Source organism: Crocodylus siamensis, chromosome 8, assembly GCF_052110815.1.
Source record: "Crocodylus siamensis isolate JL-2025a chromosome 8, ASM5211081v1, whole genome shotgun sequence".
NCBI classification, from domain to species: Eukaryota; Metazoa; Chordata; order Crocodylia; family Crocodylidae; genus Crocodylus; species Crocodylus siamensis.
In genome coordinates this window covers 54,263,465-54,284,134 of record NC_143402.1, presented here as the reverse complement: position 1 = coordinate 54,284,134, position 20,670 = coordinate 54,263,465, and the positions used below count along the sequence as shown (strand labels likewise).

At 49.4% G+C, this 20,670-nt stretch overlaps 1 protein-coding gene across 1 annotated transcript; it reads right to left on the bottom strand.

The window, feature by feature from the left end:
• Nucleotides 1-2,245: 2,245 nt before the first annotated feature.
• LOC149858601 (olfactory receptor 10X1-like) lies at nucleotides 2,246-3,193 on the bottom strand. The gene has a single exon (XM_090060343.1). It carries the CDS (start codon nucleotides 3,191-3,193, stop codon nucleotides 2,246-2,248), a length of 948 nt encoding a protein of 315 aa, XP_089916469.1.
• Between the last annotated feature and the right edge of the window lie 17,477 nt (nucleotides 3,194-20,670).

Here is a 20,670-nt window from a genome sequence, read left to right as displayed (position 1 = left end):
CGATCAGCGCTGTCAGAGGGATTACCAGGGAAGGTCCCTTGATCAGGATCCAATCCTCACTCACACCGGGAGTCCGGGGTCCGGGTGTGGAACAGCAGTGACCGTTCCGTTCCCTCCTTCCTGCTGGTCACCTGATGCACACACTTTTTATACCTAGTCTTATGTTAATCTGTTGGCTTTAGAGCCACTCATAATCTTGCCCTATAGCTGTTACCCTATGGGATTGAAAGGTGTTAAAAATGATCATAAAAGGTTACTACCTAGATTCGGGTTTATCCAATAAGCAAATTACAATGCAGCACCTTTAGGTTTGAAATTGACATTGCTCTGCCTAAGCCCAACCCTTCTAGGTTTTCTTTGAATATGCTTTCTTGGGATGTGCTTTCCTGGAATGTATTGGGTGTGCTAGGCAGCTGGATCCAGTTTTTATCATCAAGGCTAAACCCTGAGCAAAAACTGTTATGTCAGCTAATCTCACATCTACAGCTTTGCCTGTGGGGCCCAGTCAGTTCCACAAACAGTTAATTTTATCATTTTCATTAAACTTATGACAGACAAGTTACATTTGCGGTTTACAAACTTACAAGATTTATATGAACTAATATTACCTGTTCAGGCAAAACACCAAATGCCTCTAAGAAGCACGTATTTATTGCTTATTAATCCCTCTGGTTCTGGCTGTCACAGATGCTCCAAAAATTTGTACGCAGATGAGGTGCAGGGCAACCTGGTCTAGCTTTACCTCATGGAGACGTGCTCCAGCTGGAACGAGACAGAGGACAGAAGAGGGCACTGCTGAACCTGGACCTGGAAAAAACCTATGCCAGAGCACCACACCGGTTCCTCTTCAAGACCCTGCAGTGTATGGGCATCCCTCTAACTTTCACCGGCTGGATAAGGATGCCGTACACGGACGTAAGCATCCAGGTGCTGGTAAATGGTTTCCTGAGCAAGCGGGTCATGATAGAGTTGGGGGTACATCAGGACTGCTCACTCTCTCCTATCCTCGAACCCCTGGCTCAGTGCATCAGGCAGCACCCTGGGATCCACGGAGTCCAGATCCTCAGGGGAAGTAAGGAGCAAGCCAAAGTCCTGGCCTACATGATTTGAACATCCTGTGCAAGAATAAGTGCTCAGTAGAAAGAGTCTTGTGGCATACATGGATTAACAAGTGGCGGCTGGGGCCAAGCTCAATGTGAGCAAAAGCACCCCAGGCAGTGAGCATAGATTAGCTGATTTAGCCCAATTTTCCAGACTTTGCTGCCACAACAACAGCTCAGCACAGGAATCCTGATTCTGCTCCCCTCACTGTCTCTGCCTTTCTGGGAGTTACTCTGAGTTTCCCCTGCTTTGGGATCTGCAATGGTCCATACAGAGGTGCTAGGACCATTTAATCACATTTCTCCTTGCTGCTGATCTGTGCCCAGGGCAAAGCTGTCACTGCACTGGCCCACATGGTACCTGCTCTGAGATTAAGTACTGGGCTTTAAAGGCGTGGAGAGCAAGAGCATTTAATGGCTTAAAGCTGATGTAAATGCTGAGCCTCTTCCAAGATGGGTTATTCCAGTTATACTCATGGTGGGTCAGATTCTGGGCTGGAATTTGTTCTCTTTTTGTTCCTGGGGCATTTCTGTGGAGTAGGACATCTGCAGGGGTTCAATCCTCTCATACCCTGTAAAAATATTAATATTGTACTTGCAACTTCATGGAAATGGGGGAGGGAGAAGCTTTTTAGCTCCATTTTACACACAAATGTGGATCAGAAAAAGAAACACCCTGATTTTCAAACACCTCTGCCCCACCAACCCATTCATTCTCAGGAAATATTCTATCTTCTCAGGGGGAACAGTGTCCTTGTCCATCCTGCCCTCTGTTGGACTGAATTTTAGGAACCCAGCCCTTATATCTTTGTTCTGGGAGAGCACATCCCTCAGACTGACCACAACACCTGCAGTTGACAACAGGCAAATTTATTAATACAGAGTGATAACAAAAAAGCAGCAATACATAAAATCAAACAATTCTATATCTGCCAATCCTAGGGCTGTCATCAGCACCAAAGTAGCCTGGTCAGGATGCAAGATTCACCCTGTGGCTCTTTCTCTTAGCCAACAGACCCAGGAGCTGCCTTAGGTCACCAAGGGAGTCTGTGGCTGTGGCAGGCTGAAAACCCAGGCCCATACAGTTTTAGGCTTGGGCCATACGCCAGCTCTGAAAACAGCTTCCAGAGACTCTGTCAGGATATTCACATCTTCTGAGAGAATATTTTTTTGCCAAATGCTTTCCTCAGGGCACTTTTCATTTCTTTGTTCCTCAGGGTAAAGATCATGGGACTCAGAAATGGTGTAAGAATGGTGTAGGGCACAGACATCAGAGTATCCTCTTCCAGTGTGCCACGCTGGCTGGGCTTGAGGTAGATAATGGAGGCAAAGCCAAAGTGCATGACCACCACGGTGAGGTGGGCAGCGCAGGTGGAGAAGGCTTTCTCCCTTTCCCCACTGGCTGATGGCAGCCGCAGGATGGTGCCCAGGATGAGCAAGTATGTCAGTACTATTAGCAGGAAGCTACCTGACAAGCCCAGCATGGAGATCATGGATATCGCAACTTCAATGGTGTTGCTGTCTGTGCAGGCCAACCTGAGCACAGGCCTCATGTGGCAGAAGAAATGGTTAATGATGTTAGAGCCACAAAAGGGAGACCAAAATATCAGCGTGGTTTCAAACAGGGACAATAGGAACCCGCTGATCCATGACCCAGCCATCAGCTTAACAAAAATGCGTGAGCTCATGAGACTCCCATAGCGCAGGGGGTGACATATTGCTAGATATCGGTCATAGCCCATGACTGTTAAAATGATGCAGTTTGTTCCCCCAAGTCCAAGGAAGAAGAACATCTGTGTGACACATCCTGGGAATGAGATGGTTGTGCTCTCTGCTGTCAGGTCTACCAGTGTCTTAGGGATAATGACAAAGGTGTAGCAGGTCTCAGAGAAAGACAAAACCCCTAGGAAGAGGTACATGGGGGTGTGCAGGTGCCTGTCAATCTGGATCACAGCCATTATGGCCAGATTTCCAGCCAAGGTCATGAGGTACATGAGGAGGAACACCACAAATAGCACTCCCTGCAGGTCTGGAAAAGCAGAAAACCCAACCAACATGAATTCAGTGACCTGGGTCTGGTTTTCCCTCTTCATGGGTGTGAGGTGTCAGGCCTGAAAAGACAAAGCACTTGGTCTTCCATCTGCACTGAGTGCCCTGCCATCCATTGGGTCCACAGTCGGAATGATGTGCCTGTGTGTCCTCTCCATGCCCATAAAGAGCCCAGGCCCCAGCTCCCAGGTCTCCCTCCTTCAGTCACTGCTGGGATCTGCACTCAGTCATCCCAACACCTTCAGCTCAGGCTCCTGCCCTGGCTCTCTCCTGTCTATCAGCCTGCCCCTACCCCAGTGAGTCTCTATCCACCTCAAAGCCAACCCTTGTTCTCTCCCCAAATTCACATCCCCATCACACACCACCTTGCCAGGGTGTCCCAAGGAGGAGTCTATGGGCAGCTCCTTTCCCACATGACCAAGTACCACAAGATGGAACATGCATCCCTGAGAAAGCCTGGGTTACTTCTGTAGGCTGTTGGTCACTAAGCTCAGGAGCTTGGCACTCCTCAACCATGCAGAAAAGGTCCTGCCCAGGACCCAGAGTGTTTGAGGGACCAGAGAAGCCCCTGAAATACCAGAACACAAGTCACTGGGAGGAGTGAGCCGAACATAGCCCCACTCTGGACTACCCAGGCCCTTGCCCATAGTAATCCCACCCACAGAGACCTCCCTGCAGGGACCTGGCCAAAGCCACAGCTGTGTAAGGCCAACCTCAGACTTGGTGAGAACAGACAACAGGAAGATGGGGTTGGGGATCTCTAGCCCCATAAGCATCCAGGGAAGGGGGATTACATAGCCAGCAGGATGGGGCATAGAGACAAATCTGCTTTCTCTGCAGTGTCCTGCTGTCCTGAGCCCTGGGAGACAGAAAGAGACATCACCACTGCACAGCCCCTGCCTCCAGGTCAGGAAGGAACAGAAGGATGAGATCCAGTCACTGGCTGTGACCTGTTCTGGGGGGTGCTTATTTCCCCATTTCCTAGTTACCATGGTGCCTCCTGAATCTGGGGGAGGGGGCACCCGCAGAAGCTGCCGATGGTGGCAGCCCTGTCGGGGGGCACCAGCCCTACCAACAGTATCAGTGTTGGCCATTGGGAGGGCATCAGCCCTGTCAGGGGGGGCACATGCACCCGTGTGCACCCCCTACCAGTCACCTATGATTGTTACCCTTTGGTACCAGATGTTGGCTTGCCATGGCATGAAAGTCTTATAGAATTGGACTGCGCTGGATTAAGGATATCAGGGTTTGGCCAGAGTTGACCATTTGCGGTGTTGGGCTGAGAGCCCAGGGGAGGCTCAAACTCAAGAGGCAAGTGGACATCAAGATAGTTCAGAGGGTCATTTGGATGGTTAGGGGCCTGCAGGCAAAGTCCTACAAGGGGAGATTGAGGGCCCTGGATCTCTTCAGCCTCTGCAAGAGAAGGCTGCCTGCAAATTCATGGCAGTGGGGAGGGGCAGCAAAGAATAGGAGATGCTCTGTTTACCAGGCCCCCCCTTGGAGTAACTAGGAACAATGGCCACAAACTGACAGAGAGCAGATTTAGGTTAGACATCAGGAAGAACTTCATTATGATAAGGGTCGCCAGAATCTGGAATGGGCTTCCAAGGGAGGTAGTGCTCTCCCCTATCTTGAGGGTCTTTACAAGGAAGCTAGACATGCACTTGGCTGGGGTCATCTAAGCCCAGCACTCTTTTCTGCCCAGGGCAGGGGGTCAGACTCGATGATCTGCTAAGGTCCCTTCTGACCCATCTATGAATCTATGAATCTATGAGGCAGCCTGCACCTCAAGGCTTGAGAGGTTGGAGAGGCCCAAGTTGTCTGGGTTGTTTGGGTTGGGGTGGGGAGGGCAGTACAAGAGTGGATAGTTGCTCTGGTATGAGGTGACCAAGGAGTAATGCATTTGGACCTACCCTACTTACAAGTGCCAGATGCATTTCTGTATCAGTGAGCAACACCGAGCTGTAAGAGAAACCACCTCTCTGCAGTGAGAGAACTCAAAGAAGCTAATAGCACTGTCCAGTAGGGGTGCACAAAGCTTCAGTCCCTGATTCGATTTGGTGGAGTTTTGGCCTGATTTGGTGGCCAAATCCCCAAACCCAAATCAAATCAGAGGACACTTTAATCTCTACAAATCAAATTGGAACCCTCCATAGTATCATAGTACTTAGGTGTGACCACCAGGCCTCGAATATCTGGTCACGTGTGGCCTCGGTTCAAATGGCCAGTGGTGTTCACCCCACAGTTTCTGGTACACCATTGAATAGGTGTTTGCTCCCCAAGTGGCCTCCCCCAATCTTTCCTGCCACGACTTTGAATGTTACCCCAGTGGTGGGGTGACTACTCTGGGTCCCTTTGTGGTGTGAGATTTGTCCAGTGGTCTCCTGTGGGGCTCCACCTTCCCTACACCCCAACCTTATGCCACACCTTGATGGGTCACTGAGTCTTCCTAGCCACACTCCTGCTCTTGTTGAGTTGCAGCAGCCTTGCTAGCCCCCTCCCGTCCAGGGCACAGGCTCTCAAGGCGGATTCGCTTAGTCAGCCTAGGATTACTTGCAATTGGTAATCCCAGCCTCGAAACTTATCCCTTCCAGGGTATGATGCCTGACTGGTGCTTTAAACACAAAGGCCAAGCCCTTATGAGCTCTGCAGCAGCTACCTCAGCCGTGTCTTCTACTCTTACCCCTCAAACCCTCCAAATGGGGAAACACAAAGGAAAACACAAAATAAGACTCTGCAATGTTGTGAGGGATCCATGCAGCCCCTTCCCTGGCCCCTAGATCAGGGTGCTGGGTGCCTTACTCCCTAAAATCTCTCCTGAGGATGATCCCTACATGGGGCCGGGTACCCGTAGTCCCTCGTTTGGGTCGTCTCTCCCACTTTATCTGGCTCTTCCCAGGATATAGCCTTGCTCCTCCTCTCTCTCTTCAGTGGTGTCATTATTTGGGTGCCTCGTAGCCCCTCTGTGTATGCCCAGTTGCTCCTTACATCCAGGGGTGGCACCCTGTCTCTTTGCAGCCCTTCACACTGCTCCTGCCTGGTGCCTCTCAAAGGAGAAGTTTTCTCCGCCTCCCAAGTGTCCCCGATGCTCCCACCTGTTATGGTATCGATTGGCATGTCCACCTCTCTGCTCCCTTCACTGTTGCTGCCCTCACCGGCTGCAGGAGCTTCTTCTAGGTGGTCCTTTACTCTGACGAGCTGTTCCCCACCACTGCCATCATGGTCAGCATCAGGAGCCTCCTCTGGCTCTTTGCCTGCCCAAATGGGCCATCTTCCTGCCTCCCTGAGAGATTCCCAAGAGGCACCCTGTGGTGGTGCCCTCCTCGGGTCTGCTCCCTCTCCCCCTCTGTCTTCACTGGCGGTTTGTTTTATTCCCGCCGGCCAGTGATTGCCGGTGATGTCACTGGCCGGCATCAGCTGTATGAAGACGCGGCTGATGAGCCATGTGGATTTCTTTCCTCATTCCAGCTGCGCTGTGGTTCCTGCTGCAGGTAAGTTTTTTTGTTTTCTTTTTAATTTTATCTTCTTTTCTTTATGGGGATTTCATTCACTGGGTTCCCCCTTTTTACTTCGGGGTCCTTCCTCCCACTCTCTCCTAGGACATAAGGGTCAGAAGGGACCTAAATGGATCATCAGGTCTGACCCCCTGCCCTGGGTAGGAATGGGTGCCAGGATCATATCACCCCAGCCAAATATCTGTTCAGCCTCCTCTTGAAGACCCCCAAGGTAGGAGACAGCACCACCTCACCTGGGAGACCATTCCGGAGCCTGGCGGCCCTAACCATAAAGTAATGTCTCCTGATGTCCAGGCTGAACCTTCTCTCTAACAATTTGTGGCTGTTATTCCTAGTAACCCTGGATGGTGCCCAGGGGAACAGAGCCTCACCTGGGGAATTTGTAAATGACCATCAGATCCCCTCTCAGCCTTCTCTTGTGGAATAGGTTGTGAATAGGTTTAGGTCCTTTAGCCTCTCTTCGTAGGGCCTGGCCTGCTGCCCCCTGGCCATGCGAGCGGCCTCCTCTGGACCCTCTCAATGCTAGCCACATGCCTCTTGAAGTGCAGTGCCTAGAACTGGACGCAGTACTCCAGCTGCGGCTTGCCCAATGCCACATAGAGGGGAGGATCACCTCCCTGGACCTGCTTGTGATGCATCCGTAGATGCATGACAAGGTGCAGTTAGCCTCACTGACTGCTTCCTCTCATTGGCAGCTCATGTTCATCCTGGAGTCAACAATGACTCCAAGATTCCTTTCTGCCACTGTGTTGACAGGAAGGGTGTTTCCCAGCCTATAGGTGTGTTGCTGGTTCCTTCTCCCTAGATGCACCTTGCACTTGTCTGCATCAAATTCCATCCTATTCTCATCCGCCCACCTCTGCAACCTGTCTAGATCTAGCTGGATTCTGTCCCTCCCCTCCAGTGTGCCCACCTCGCCCTACAACTTGCTGTCGTCAGTGAATTTGGACAGTGTATTTTCCACACCCATATCCAGATCGCTGATAAAGATGTTGAACAGTACAGGCCCCAGGTCGGAGAATCAATTCAGAGAGATTCACAAAGGTTTGGCGATTTGGACATAGACACAGCTTTAAATGTTTTTTCTATGTACCTCAAGGTAGCAGGTGGCTCGTGAGTGCTGCAATGCTGGGGCACATGGAGTGTCCACAGAAATGTGGGGGGCTCCTCAGCGTGCTTGGCAGCAGACCCAGAAGTGGACCAGAAGCACTTTCAGTCCGTTTCCGGGTCTGCCAGAGACCACCGTGGGGGGCACCCCCCCGTGTCTCCCTGGCTCGGTGACTGGTGCCTCCTGGGTCTGGGGGGGATCCTGGGGTCCCCCCATGGCTGAACACCAGTCCACTTGTAGGTTCACTGCTGAGCACATGGAGGGTCCCCCTGCACTCCTGTGGGACGCTCCATGCACCCAAACATCACAGCATTCATGAGCTGTGCTAGTATACCTCAAGGTATGTAGAAAAACTTTTAAAGCTGTGTCTATGTCTGAATTGCTGATTCTCTGAATCAGCATCGAATGTTCAGATTCAGATTTGGCTGAATCGAATGAGGGACAGTGATCTGAATCAACAAATAGAATCACTGTCCCTGATTTGAGCCAAATCCGAACTGAATAGGGCCCGCTTCACACACCCCTACTGTCCATTATCAGACAGTACTGGGGCCAGAAAGAAAGGCTGCTCAGGGACATAGGGCAAGAGACAGGAACTGGGGAGAACCTGCCAAAACCCTGTTCCAACACAGACTCCATGTGACCATTGGAGAATCATTTAGGGCTGACTCCTATAGTATTTTGTGCACTGTATGGCAGGTCTCCAGCTGTGTGTGAGGCCCATCTTGGCACTTTTGCACTTTGTGATCCTGTTGCCATCTATGACTGGTGTGTTGTGGACATGTGTGTACGTGCACGTTCTGAGCGTGTGCAATGCCTGGCAGGTCCACAGCTGCATACTCAAGGCCAGGGTCTGAAGAGAAATCACAAAACTAGTGGAACAACTCCGCTCTCACCCAGGATACAGGTGACTCAGGTTCTAGGTCCCCCTTACAAATAGTGGATTTCTTCTTATGCTTCTCTGATTTCCAGCACAGGTCCCTCACCACCAGGCCACAGCTTAGGCCCTTCTCTGGCACTCCCCATGATGGAGCTGAACCACTTGCATAGGTGGGTAAGCACCACTCAAGCACAGAGAGGGCAATAGAGTACCCCACCTTCACGAAATGAGTGTCCTTGGGCCACATCCCATTTCACTTGTAGGGTGCTGAGAGGACTCAGGTCCTTCAATAGAGTCCAATTTCACCACGCTCAAATCCAGGAAACACTGCTAATGCTAACTGTGAGTGGGTTGTACTCCTTGCTGCCTTGTGGGACTCAGTCTTATGGCTCAGGGGATGGTCTGCTAAAAACATAAACCCAGTATTCAGGGATTTCAGTCAGATGAAATGGAATTGCCTGGAAGTGCCTAAGTCCACATAGGTGTGCAACAGCCAGAGTAGAGTCTGACCCTTTGTGCCTCAGAAATGTTACCAATAGCCTCACACAGGGGCGTCAGGGCAAGACACGAAGGAAGGTGAAGTGCCCAGGTGCTGCAGTAAGGGCCACTGGGGCACATGTAGAGAGCAGGCAGATCATACCACCCCACATTTCCACACACAGGGCACTGACTCATTCCTCAAGCATGGCCTCAGCTGCATCAGCTCTAGAGACCCAACCCCAAGGAACTGGAAAGGAAAAGGAGCAGAGAACAATGTATTTCTCTTAGAACCAGAGCAAGCAATGTGCTTATGGACATGGGAAATCTCAGCCCCAAGGAGACATCTCCCTGACTGTTAGGAGTGAGTGTGAGCAGAGTCCTGGAAAACAGGTAGAAATAACAATAATAATAATAATAATAAAGAATTGTTCAGCACATGGATGACATGAATTTCTTGAGAGAAATCAACATGGCTTTGTCACAGGGAAGTCATGCCTCACCAGCTGTGTGACTGGCATAGCCTCCCGGGAGGCGGGATGAGGCGGGGGCAGGGGACAATCTTCAAAAGGAGACTGGACACACACTTTGCTGGGGTTATTTAACCCTAGCAGTCTTTGCTTCCCAGAGCAGGGGGGCTGGACCCAATGATCTCACAAGGTCCCTTCCAGCCCTAACTTCTGTGAATCTGAATAGTAGAGTTCTTTGAGGGAATCAGTAAGCAGGTAGATTGGGGAAATCCAGCTGGCATAGTATATTTGGGCTTCCAAAAAGCCTTTGACAAGGTTAGCTAAATTAGGTAGTCAAGAGATTACAGGAAACATTCCCTCGTGGATTAGAAACTGGCTCAAATTTGGACAGCCAAGAGTAAGAATAAATTGTCATTTTTCAGGATGGAAACAAGTAAACAGTTAGGCCCTTCCAGCGATCTGTGTTGGGACCAGTGCTCTTTAACATTCATAGGTGATCTGGAAAAGGGGGTGATTAAGCAAGGTGGCCAAATTTGCTGATGACAAAATTATTCAAAGTGGTAAAGACCAAGGCAGACTGCAATGAATCACAAAGAATCTGGCATGATTGATAGACTGGACAACTAAATGGCAGATGAAATTCAGTGTAGATAAGCATAAAGTGATGAGCCTGGGGAAAAATAACCCAAACTACACCTACCCTGTGATGGGTTCTACATTAGCTATTACCACTGAAGAAAAAGACCTGGAAGTCCTTGTGGACAGTTTGCTAAAAGCATCAGCTCAGGGGGTCAGCAGCACTGACTCAAAAAGGCCAACAAAATGTTAGGGCTTATTAAGGGAATTGTAAACAAAACGGAAAGTATCATCATACCCCTTTATAAACCCATGGCACACCCACATCTTGAATACCATGCCCAGTTCTGGTCACTGCACTTCAAAAAAGGATACAGAAGAACTAGAGAAGGCCCAACAAGGGCAACAAGGATGATTAGTGGTATGGAGGGGCTTCCCAGTGTGGAGAGACAAAAGAGAGCAGACTTATTCAGTTTAGAAAAGAAACGCAGAAGGGGGACATGAGAAGAGTTTATAAAATACTAGAGGATGAAGAAAAAGTCAATAAGGTTTTTTTTAGATCCATAGATTCTATGAATTTGGACAGGGTGCTTCCCACCCCCTCGTCCAGATCACTGATGATGATACTGAACAGCACACATCTGAGCCCTGAGGGTCTTCACTGCACACATCTTTCAAGGCTGACACCGACCCATCCATCACCACTCTCTGAATGTGACCCTTGAGCCAGTTGCTACCCAGTCTACCGTATAATCATCCAAGGCAAATCTCCTCAGTTTATTAATAAGGATGGTATGGGATACCGTGTCAAAGGCCTTCCTGAAGTCCATATTTGAATTTACTCTTTCTCACCATACAGGAACGACGGGTCACAAAATGAAACTAGTAGGTAGTAAGTTTAAAACTAACACAAGGAAGTTCTTCTTCCCCCAGCATGTCATTAAAGTACGGAACTCGCTGTCACCAGATGTGGAAGATGGCAATTTAGGTAGATTCAAAAAGGGATTGGACAAATTCTTGGAGGAAAGGAGCATCAGTAGGTATTGACCATGGGGATAAAGCATACAGCCTGTAAATTGGAACTTTCTAGACCTTAAATGCTGGAAGCTGCAAGTAAGAGAGGAACAGTGGGGGAAAAACACAGGGCAGACTCAATTCACTCTCACTTTCAGGATCTGCTTTCTGCCACTCTGTGGCACAGGATGCTTGGGCAGATGAACCTGTGGTCTGACCTAATACATGACAGTTTTTCTGATTTGTGTTCAAAAACAGTATCAAAAATATTTTTCATAATGAAAAAAAAAATCAGATACTTGCAAATTTTGAGGAAAATATTTCATATCTTTTAAAAAACGGAAGAATTTGGAACTCTTCAAAAATAGGTGATTATTTAAAATCTTTCATGGAACCATTTTCTCTCCATTTTTCAAACACCTCTGATCAGAAACAAGATTCTCAAATAGAAGAATTATTTTCTGAACAGAAAGTGCTATATATTGGGTGCACAATTTGGAATAAGTAAAAGGCCAGTTCTCCAAACTCAACACAAAATCTCTTGTGTTTGGGGACAAAAACATACCTTGAAAGATGAGCACAAAAGGCTTGTTCTGTCACAACAGCTCTTCTTGACACCAAAGCCCCTTGATTGCTAGAACCAGGCAGGATTTTTGGTTGAAGGAAGGAGTAAGAAGAAGCACTAAGGGAACAACAAGGAAGAGTGAGGGGATTGTATGCACTGAAAAGCACATAAATCCAGTAAATGGATAACATCAGGAGTCTTATTCTAAACTCCTTTTGAGGAGTTTCTGCCTATTGCCAAGAAACCCCTTTAGCTTCCTAATTGCAGCAGACTCCATGTAAGGATGAAGCTTATGAGAGTCTGAATCACAGCCAGATTCTTTTGGGACCTGTTGTGTCACATCATGAAGCCACCTGAGCAGTCCATGGGGAAACATCTCCCCATTTGGCCACGAGGAGCTTGTGAATTGTCAGTGAGGAGCCTGAAGCAGATCACATGTTTCCTCTGCCAGAACCAGCTGGCTTAGTGTTTGACATTGGGAGTCAGACATGCCCGTAGAGTTTCTCACTGGCAGCTCCAGCACACTCTGAGCTGAGTTTCTGCACTGTGCATTTCATATTTAATCAGTGGGGGGAAAATTCTGCTCTCTGAGAGCAGAGGTCCAGGTTAGGATGCAGGATCTGCTCCTTTCCAAAGGGGCAGTCATCTTCCTGGGCCAGAAATGCTCAAGTCTAGGACTTTTCCTCCTGTCCCCACAGCTCCCCCTCTTTGAAAGCCCAGGGGTCAGCTTTAAAGGCAAGGCTGGAGAAGCACATGCTAGCAAGTCAGAGGAACACAAGTCCAAATATTCTCTGGTGCAGCAGAGCCTAGAGCCTGGGTCTCCCACTTCCTGGGTGAGCGCCCCAACCACTTAGCTCGTCCAGCTAACCCTTGGGGGGGCTGCCCTCCTTCTTCTAGGTGTCTGCTCAGCACAGATTGCTGCTGGGCAGAGTTTCCTGACTTGTGCTCATTCAACATATGAGTGTAGGAGCTCCACAAGGTGTGTGGCGTGTGCTTAATAGCCATGCAGGGAGTTGTGTCCCCCCAGCACAGACGGCAGGATCTCAAACTGCACATGAGAACTACAATAGCAGTTCTATAGCTGGAAACCTGCCACTTGAATGGTCACAGGAAATAGGATTCTGACCCTGATTGCCAGTTCACAGGCACGTGACACCTGAGTCCAAAAGTGAGAGTCTTGATGTGCCTAGTCAGCAGCAGCCCAACACTGCCAGCATCTGCTATCTCTGGACCCCAGGGTTTTCACCAGGAAAGTTCACCAGGCTCAGATCCCTGCCCAGAACCTTCTCTGAGTGCAGGGTCTGGACTAGGCCTTGTGCCCAATGTGCCCAAGGGAGGTACCAGTGTGCTGCTCCTCGTGTTCAACAGCTCAGGGCTGGGAGCTCTGACCTTGGGTGCAGGAGACCTCCCTCTGTCTGAATGGGGTGGAACCAACATCTCCTACAAATTCTGGTTTTCTCTCAGTCCATTGTGCTGAAGGTGTTTATGTTGCATGGAACAAAAAGTCATGACCGTACTGTGTACTGGGAAGGGACCTCTCCTGGAGGAGGGGGACCTGGCTCTAGCCTCTGCTCCAGCTTTTTCATGTTTACACTGATGATTCACTGGAGCAGGGACTGGAGCCCAGGTGTCCACTCCCATGCCCCCACATGCACTTTTAGAGTCAGGTCCTTCTCTCAGACTCTCTGTCCCAGGGACTGTTTAATTCTCCATGGAAGCAGAACACCATACACAGCAGGGGCTGGAAAACTGCATTCCCGAGTGCCTGGGGTGGGTCAGAGCACTTCCCCTCGGCAGGAAGACAAACCTAGTCTCCCAAATCCTGGGCATGGACTGTGACCATGGGGCCACTGAGTGAAGGCAGCAGCAGCTCCTGGGCTGTGCATTATGTGACCTGAGCCGGGTTCAGCATCCATGCCTGTGAATCCCCAGTCCTGGGAGGTACCACTCTCTGCCTGCAGTTCAGTGCTAGCACTCCTGGGGAGGCAGGGCTCACACTGCTCCCCCTCCTCAAAATTTCCTAATGGCAATCCCCAGAGGCTCCCCCCGTCAGCCTGCTGGATTTGTGGAGGACATGCGTTGGTACTTGCCTCTTGTGTAGTGTGCTCAGCATGTGCTTGCGAGTATCAGTACCTTTGAGAATCAAATCTAGGTCTGCCCAAACTTTACAGATCCAGTATTGCAGATGCATCCTCAGATCTCACTCTCCTAAACAGTCCCATTGACTCCAGCTGGATTCTCCACATGAGACAGGGCTGCAGGACTAGACCCCTGGGCCTCTAGAGTCAGTAACAATCTTGCTCTTGTACTGAATATGATCATGATAGGGGCAGCCCTGCAATCAGAGTGTGGGGCCTATGTGCTGTGGCCTGGCTGTCCTGCACATGGTTAATCCAAAAGTTTGATCCCCACGGCTCTTGTTCAGGAACCTAAGTTGCTGCTTCTGGGCACACCCAGGATCTGTGGGTCTGACCAGTGCTGAGAGCTGAGCATGCAAGGCCCTGTTGGGGCCCACATCTGCTCTGTCTCCCCTTAGCATGTGTCCAGGGCCTGGTTTATTTTGTGAACACTCCTCCCCTATTAGGCCCCTAATTTTCTATGCTTCATACCATGTGTCGGTACAGGCCGGAGGCTGACTAGCTAAGAGGCAGCTCTGCAGAGGGTTACAGTGGACAATAAGCTGAATAAGCCAACAGTGTGCCCTTGCTGCCAAGAAGACTAATGACATACTGGGCTGTGTAACTTGGGTACACCTAAGGGTGTGCCTTATTCTCAATTAGATGGGACAGGTAGGCAGGAGGGGGTGCTGTGAGAGGGATGCCAGAATTTTGAGCGGATCCCTCTTTCCTCTATCAAGTTAGACCAAGCCCAAAGTTCTTAACTATATACAATTTATTGAGTTACCAACATATATATATAAAACTCTTTAAGATAGATATAATTATATATATAAATACAAATATACATAGAAAGGTCTGTCAGCTGGAGGAAGTTGGCCCTAGGGAGGGCATTAGGGTAAGTACCCATGCCTCAGGCCCAGAAGAGGGGTAGATTCCAGGACAGTCAATCTGGCAAGTTTTACCACAAGTGGGTTAGCTAATAAAGACCTCCTTACAGAGCCCATAATACAGAGTTAATACACCTAACTATTTATAACACCAACAATAACGATAGACACTGAAGAGGAAACATAACTATACCAGATATTAGATGCACCCTATCTGGGTTCCAACCACTTGGTCCCTCAAATGGGATAGGATCTTTTCCCCCTAGGCCCACTCCAAGCAGGGGAAGGGCAAGCCCCTCCAAACTGTTACCCGATTGGTGGAAATGTTCCACCAGTCTGAAGTGTCCTTCTCCAAGCCAGGCTTGCTAGGCAAAAGCAGCGAGCCCGCCACAGCTGCATTAGTAGGAAGGTTGCCAGCAAATCGACAGATGTGGTTATTCCCCTCTATTTTTCACTGGTGAGGCCACATCTGAATTACTGTATGCAGTTTTGGGCCCCCCACTACAGAAAGGATGTGGACAAATTTGAGAGAATCCATTGTAGGTTAATGAAACTGGTTTGGGGGCTGGGACACATGACTTCTGAGTGGGTGCCAAGGGAACTGGGCTTATTTAGTTTGGAGAAGAGAAGACTGAGAGGGATTTGAGAGCAGCCTTCAACTACCTGAAAGGTGGTTTTAAAGATGATGGAACTACACTGTTCTCAGTGGTGGCAGATGACAGAGCAAGGAGCAATGGTCTGAAGTTGCAGCAAGGGAAATTCAGGTTGGATATGAGAAAAACCTTTCTCACTAGGAGGGTGGTGAAGCACTGGAATGGTTTACGTAGAGAGGTGGTAGAGTATCTACCCTTGGAGGTTTTAATTTTAAACCCTAGTTTTCTATGATTCTCTAGGGCCCTTTAATGGTCAGTAGCTCTGCCCTGGGGAGTGGCTGAATGGTGGAAGGATTGCAGCCAAAGGCAAGCATCTAGCAAGACTGCAGAGCCTAATTAGCAACCATTATTCAGGCCAGACAATGGGGCTGGCTGGCTGGAAGGGGAGGGGCTTGGGAAATAAGGCTTACTACCCTCAGGCTGGAAGGGCAGTCTAAAGCTGGCTGGGGAGAAAGTAGGACTCCCATGGTGATGCCCAGAAGCCATAAGGGGAGACTTGATAGGTAAGGGCAGAGAGAGTCTCTTTTGCTTTCTCCATTTTCCCCTGCCATAGGACCCAGAAGGGTGGAGGATTTTAGTTCATTTTGGTTTTGCCTGAGAGTGGGCAAATATTGGAGGGGTGGTATTTTAGTTTGAAGCAGGTGCTTGTGTTTCTGTTTCTGTTTTGACCAGAGGACCAGGAGCAGCTGTGAGGGGTGGTGGAGGCTGTACTGCAGGGACTTGAGAGATTGAGAGATTAACCACTTGTTGGCAAAGGGGTCAAGCACAGAGAGTGAGAGAGGTAGAGAGAGAGAGAGAATGAGAGAGAGGAAGGGAAGGAATTTAACCCCTTCAAGGCTGGAGGTCCAGGAGGGCCCAGAGTCCCAACTGTGGGACTTAATTCCTAGCCGTGCTGCTGCTATTGAGGAGCTAATCTGAGGAACTGTGCCTCCTGATTGTGAGTAAGAACCCAGACTTAGTAGGGCTCACAGAAACCTGGTGGGACCCTATCTACGACTGGGCGGTGGGCATTTGGGGTTACACCCTGTATAGAAGAGACGGGACAGAGGAAAGGTGGGGGGGTTGCGCTCTATGTCAAAGAGCACCTCACATCATCAAGGATTAACTTCGGGGTAGAGGAGGGTCAGGCAGAGACACTACGGGTCAAACTCCAAGGGGGGCGTGGCAAAAGGGACCTTAGGGTGGGTGTCTACTACAGACCACCCAACCAGGGGGAAAAAGTGGACCAGGACTTCTCCAGTCAGCTTACGGAGGTGGTTAGGTCAAGGGATGTTGTTGTCATGGGTGACCTAAACTACCCAGACATTTGCTGAGAGGAGCAGACAGCCAGGTCTGACTGCTCACGTAGGTTCCTGGCTACCTTCACCTTATCCAGGAAGTGCACAGCCCCACTAGGGGTAATGCCTTGCTGGATCTGATCCTGGCCACTGGGGGTGACCTGGTGAGGGGACTGCAGGTCCTTGACCACCTGGGCAATAGTGATCATCACCTGCTGGATTTCACTATCCAATGAAGGGTGTCAAGGGCTCACACCAAAGCTAAATCCCTTGACTTCAGAAGGGCCAACTTCAATGAGCTCAGGAGACTAGTGGGGGAGGCACTGAGGGCCCAGAAGGTAGAGGAGATGGGAGTCCACAAGGGATGGTCGTACCTTAAGGGGGTGATCCTCCAGGCCCAAAGGATAACAGTCACTGAGAGAAGCAAGGAGGGTAAGAGTGCTCAGAAACCCCCTTGGCTCAGCAAGGGCATACAGCAATGCCTGAGGACTAAAAGGGGGGCATACAACCAGTGGAAGGGAGGAGCTATCACCAAGGAGGAGTACTCTTCCTTGGCCCGTGAGTGTAGGAGGGCTATTAGGAAGGCCAAGGCAGAGATGGAACTCAGGCTAGTGTCCAGGATTAAGGGCAACAAAAAGTCCTTTTTCAAGTACTTTGGGAGCAAGAAGAGGGCACCAGGCAATGTAGGGCCCCTGCAAGAGGCAAACGGTAATCTATGCCAGACAAGAAAGCTGATATTTTTAACAGTTTCTTTGCCTTTGTTTTCTTGAACAGGGACCGGGATATCCCACCTACCAGAGGTAGGGACAATCTTGGGGGTAGATCTGTCAGGCCTTCAGTCAGTGCATATGTAGTTAGGGACCTTCTGGAAGGGCTAGACATTTTTAAATCTGCAGGTCCAGACGCCCTCCACCCAAAGGTGTTGAGGGAGCTGACAGGGGTCATCGCAGAGCCCTTGGCCTGGCTGTATGAGCATTTGTGGTCATCTGGCCAGGTGCCAGGGGACTGGAAACTAGCTAATGTGGTCCCTATTTTCAAGAAAGGGAGGAAGGAGGACCCAAGTAACTATAGGTCTGTAAGTCTCACCTCAGTGCTCGGGAAGATCTTGGAGAGAATCATCAAGGAGCACATCTGTGGGGGGCAGCAGGGCAGATCATGCTCAGGGGCAATCAGCATGGGTTCACCAAAGGCAGGTCCTGCCTGACCAACATGGTTGCCTTTTATGACCAGGCAACTAAATCCTTGGATGATGGTGTTGCCATGGATGTAGACTATCTAGACTTTAAGAAGGCTTTTGACACTGTCTTACACCCCATCCTCATCAATAAATTAAGTGTCTGTGGCATTGATGCCTGCACAGTTGGATGGGTAAAAAATTGGCTGATGGGGTGCACCCAGAGAGTAGTGGTGGATGGGCTGTAATCACCCTGGCAAGATATGAGCAGTGGCGTACCCCAGGGCTTGGTTCTTGGGCCCTCACTGTTTAACATCTTCATCAGTGACTTTGACAAGGGGTGGAAAGTACACTGTCCAAGTTTGCTGATGACACCTAAGATGTGGGGCGAGGTAGACACACTTGAAGGGAGAGAGAGGCTGCAAATAGATTTAGACAGACTACAAAAGTGGGCAGATGAGAACAGGATGGGGTTCAACATAGATAAATGCAGGGTGCTGCAGCTTGGGAGAAGGAACCCACAGCATACGTACAGGCTGGGGAGTTCCCTCCTTGAAAGCACAGAAGTGGAACGGGATCTTGGAGTCATTATTGACTCCAAGATGAACATGAGCCGCCAATGCCAGACAACAGCCAGCAAGGCCAGTCATACCTTGTCATGCATCCAAAGGTGCATCTCAAGCCAGTCCAGAGAGGTGATACTCCCCCTCTATGCAACTTTGGTCAGGACACAGGTGGAGTACTGCGTCCAGTACTGGGTGCTGCACTTCAAAAGGGATGTGGCCAGCCTGGAGAGGGTTCAGAGGAAGGCCACCTGCTTGGTGAGAGGGCAGCAGGACAGGCCCTACAAGGAGAGACTGAGGGACCTGAACCTGTTCAGTCTCAGCAAGAGGAGGCTGAGGAGGGACTTGGTGGCTGCCTATGAACTCATCAGGGGAGATCAACAGCAAATAGGTAGAGCCCTTTCCTCCCCAGCACCACCTGAGGTGACAAGGAACAATGGTAATAAGCTGATGGAGAATAGGTTTAGGTTAGAGTTCAGAAAGCAATATTTTACAGTTAGGGTGGCCAAAATCTGGAACCAACTTCCCAGTGAAGTGGTCCTCGCCCCTACCTTGGGCAAATTCAAGAGGAGTTTGGATGATCACCTGTCTGGGGTCTTGTGAACTCAGCATTCATTCCTGCCTGTGGTAGGGGGTCAGGCTAGATGATCTGTTCAGGTCCTTCCTGACCCTAGGTACTATGAAACTATGAAACTAAGGCTGGATTAAGTGGGCCTAGGGCTGAAGGTAGCAGCTAGAATAAGTAGGCTTCCACCAAGAGGGTTGGGATCCGGACAAATATAAAAAGGGTGAAGCTAAGTGACCCAAGGGAAACCCCACTCTAAGGCCAGGATGCTTTCTACATACATGGATTATTCCATTAAGGTATGGGATGTGAGATACAGAGCAGAGGTTCAGAATAACTGGGGTGGGGGCAGGTTAGCCAGTTCCTGGGTGTTACTGCTGTCTGGCACGCTAGCCCTGTTACACCTCTCTCCCCAAATTACCATCAGTGGAAAGATCCTTGAGGTAATCAAGCACTTCCCCTATCTCAGTAGCCAGCTCTGTCTGAGTTGACAGGCCAACAGAAAGCAACCATTCTTGATAAGCTAACAGAAGGCAACTTTATGAGGGATAGGCCAACATGGGTTTGTTGCAGGTATGTCTTGCCTGACCAATCTCACTTCCTTCCTTCCTTCCACAAAAGGGAAGAGGTTGATATCATATATTTAGACTTTAAAAAAGCCTTTGATCTTGGGTTCCATGATGTCCTCATGTTACCTGTCAGCTCCATGTTCTTGGGGAACCCTGACACAGGACGCAGACTGTCTGACTCACAAAGAATCCCCCCTCCCCAAACAGAAACTGGTTAAAATGCAGTGAGAGACGCACCTAAAACCCTCCAGATAAGGGTGACAAAAGTGGAACAACTGCCCTAGGTCTCATTTGCATCTGAGATGGGAACAGATGACCATTCATTTACATGAGAGATGGAGAACAGAAAGCCTGAAGCAGAGACTGCAGTGAATTCTGGGATCACCAAAGCAGGGGAGCACTGCATGATGGGGAATCTGTGCTCCAAATGCTAATCAACCCTCACACCCAGCTCAGCACTTATCAGACAAGTTCTAATCTGGATTTACAAAGGACTTTTCCTCCTCCCCCACCCACACACATACACACCACTAAGCAAAAGTAAGTTTAATAGGCATCTCGGGCCGTACATTCCCCGGTCCCACTATGGGAGGCCTATGTAAACTTAATTGGCTAAAACTCAGTTGCCGGGTTAGGGAATGCTGAGGCAATAGACCAAGTCAGAGGGGGTATGGATAACATTTGAACAATGGTACAGGGTTCATCACAACATCCAGCCTGTTGGAGCCCTGTCCACAAGTGTTGTCATACTTTTCCCAAGACAACTGGTGGAAGTCCTCTCCACAACAGGTTATGAACACTCCAGTAATTGCCTGAAGTCTGTTAAAAGACTATAGTAAGATCCGGAAAAGTCATGCTAAGCTGAGGCTTGTTCACAGCAAGTAAAAATCCAAAACCCTGATGTTACAATCTATTATTTCTGAAGACACCAGGAGATATCCCATCAAGTATATGTGCTATCCATAGGAATGTCAAGCTGGCTCCTAAGTAGGTGTTTCCTGAGTATCAACCAAGTTCCTGAGATGTTCCAATCAGATAACCCCTTGTCAATAGAGAGGACAATTTGATTTACGCTATTGAGGATGCTTGAAAGAAGCTGAACTGAGGG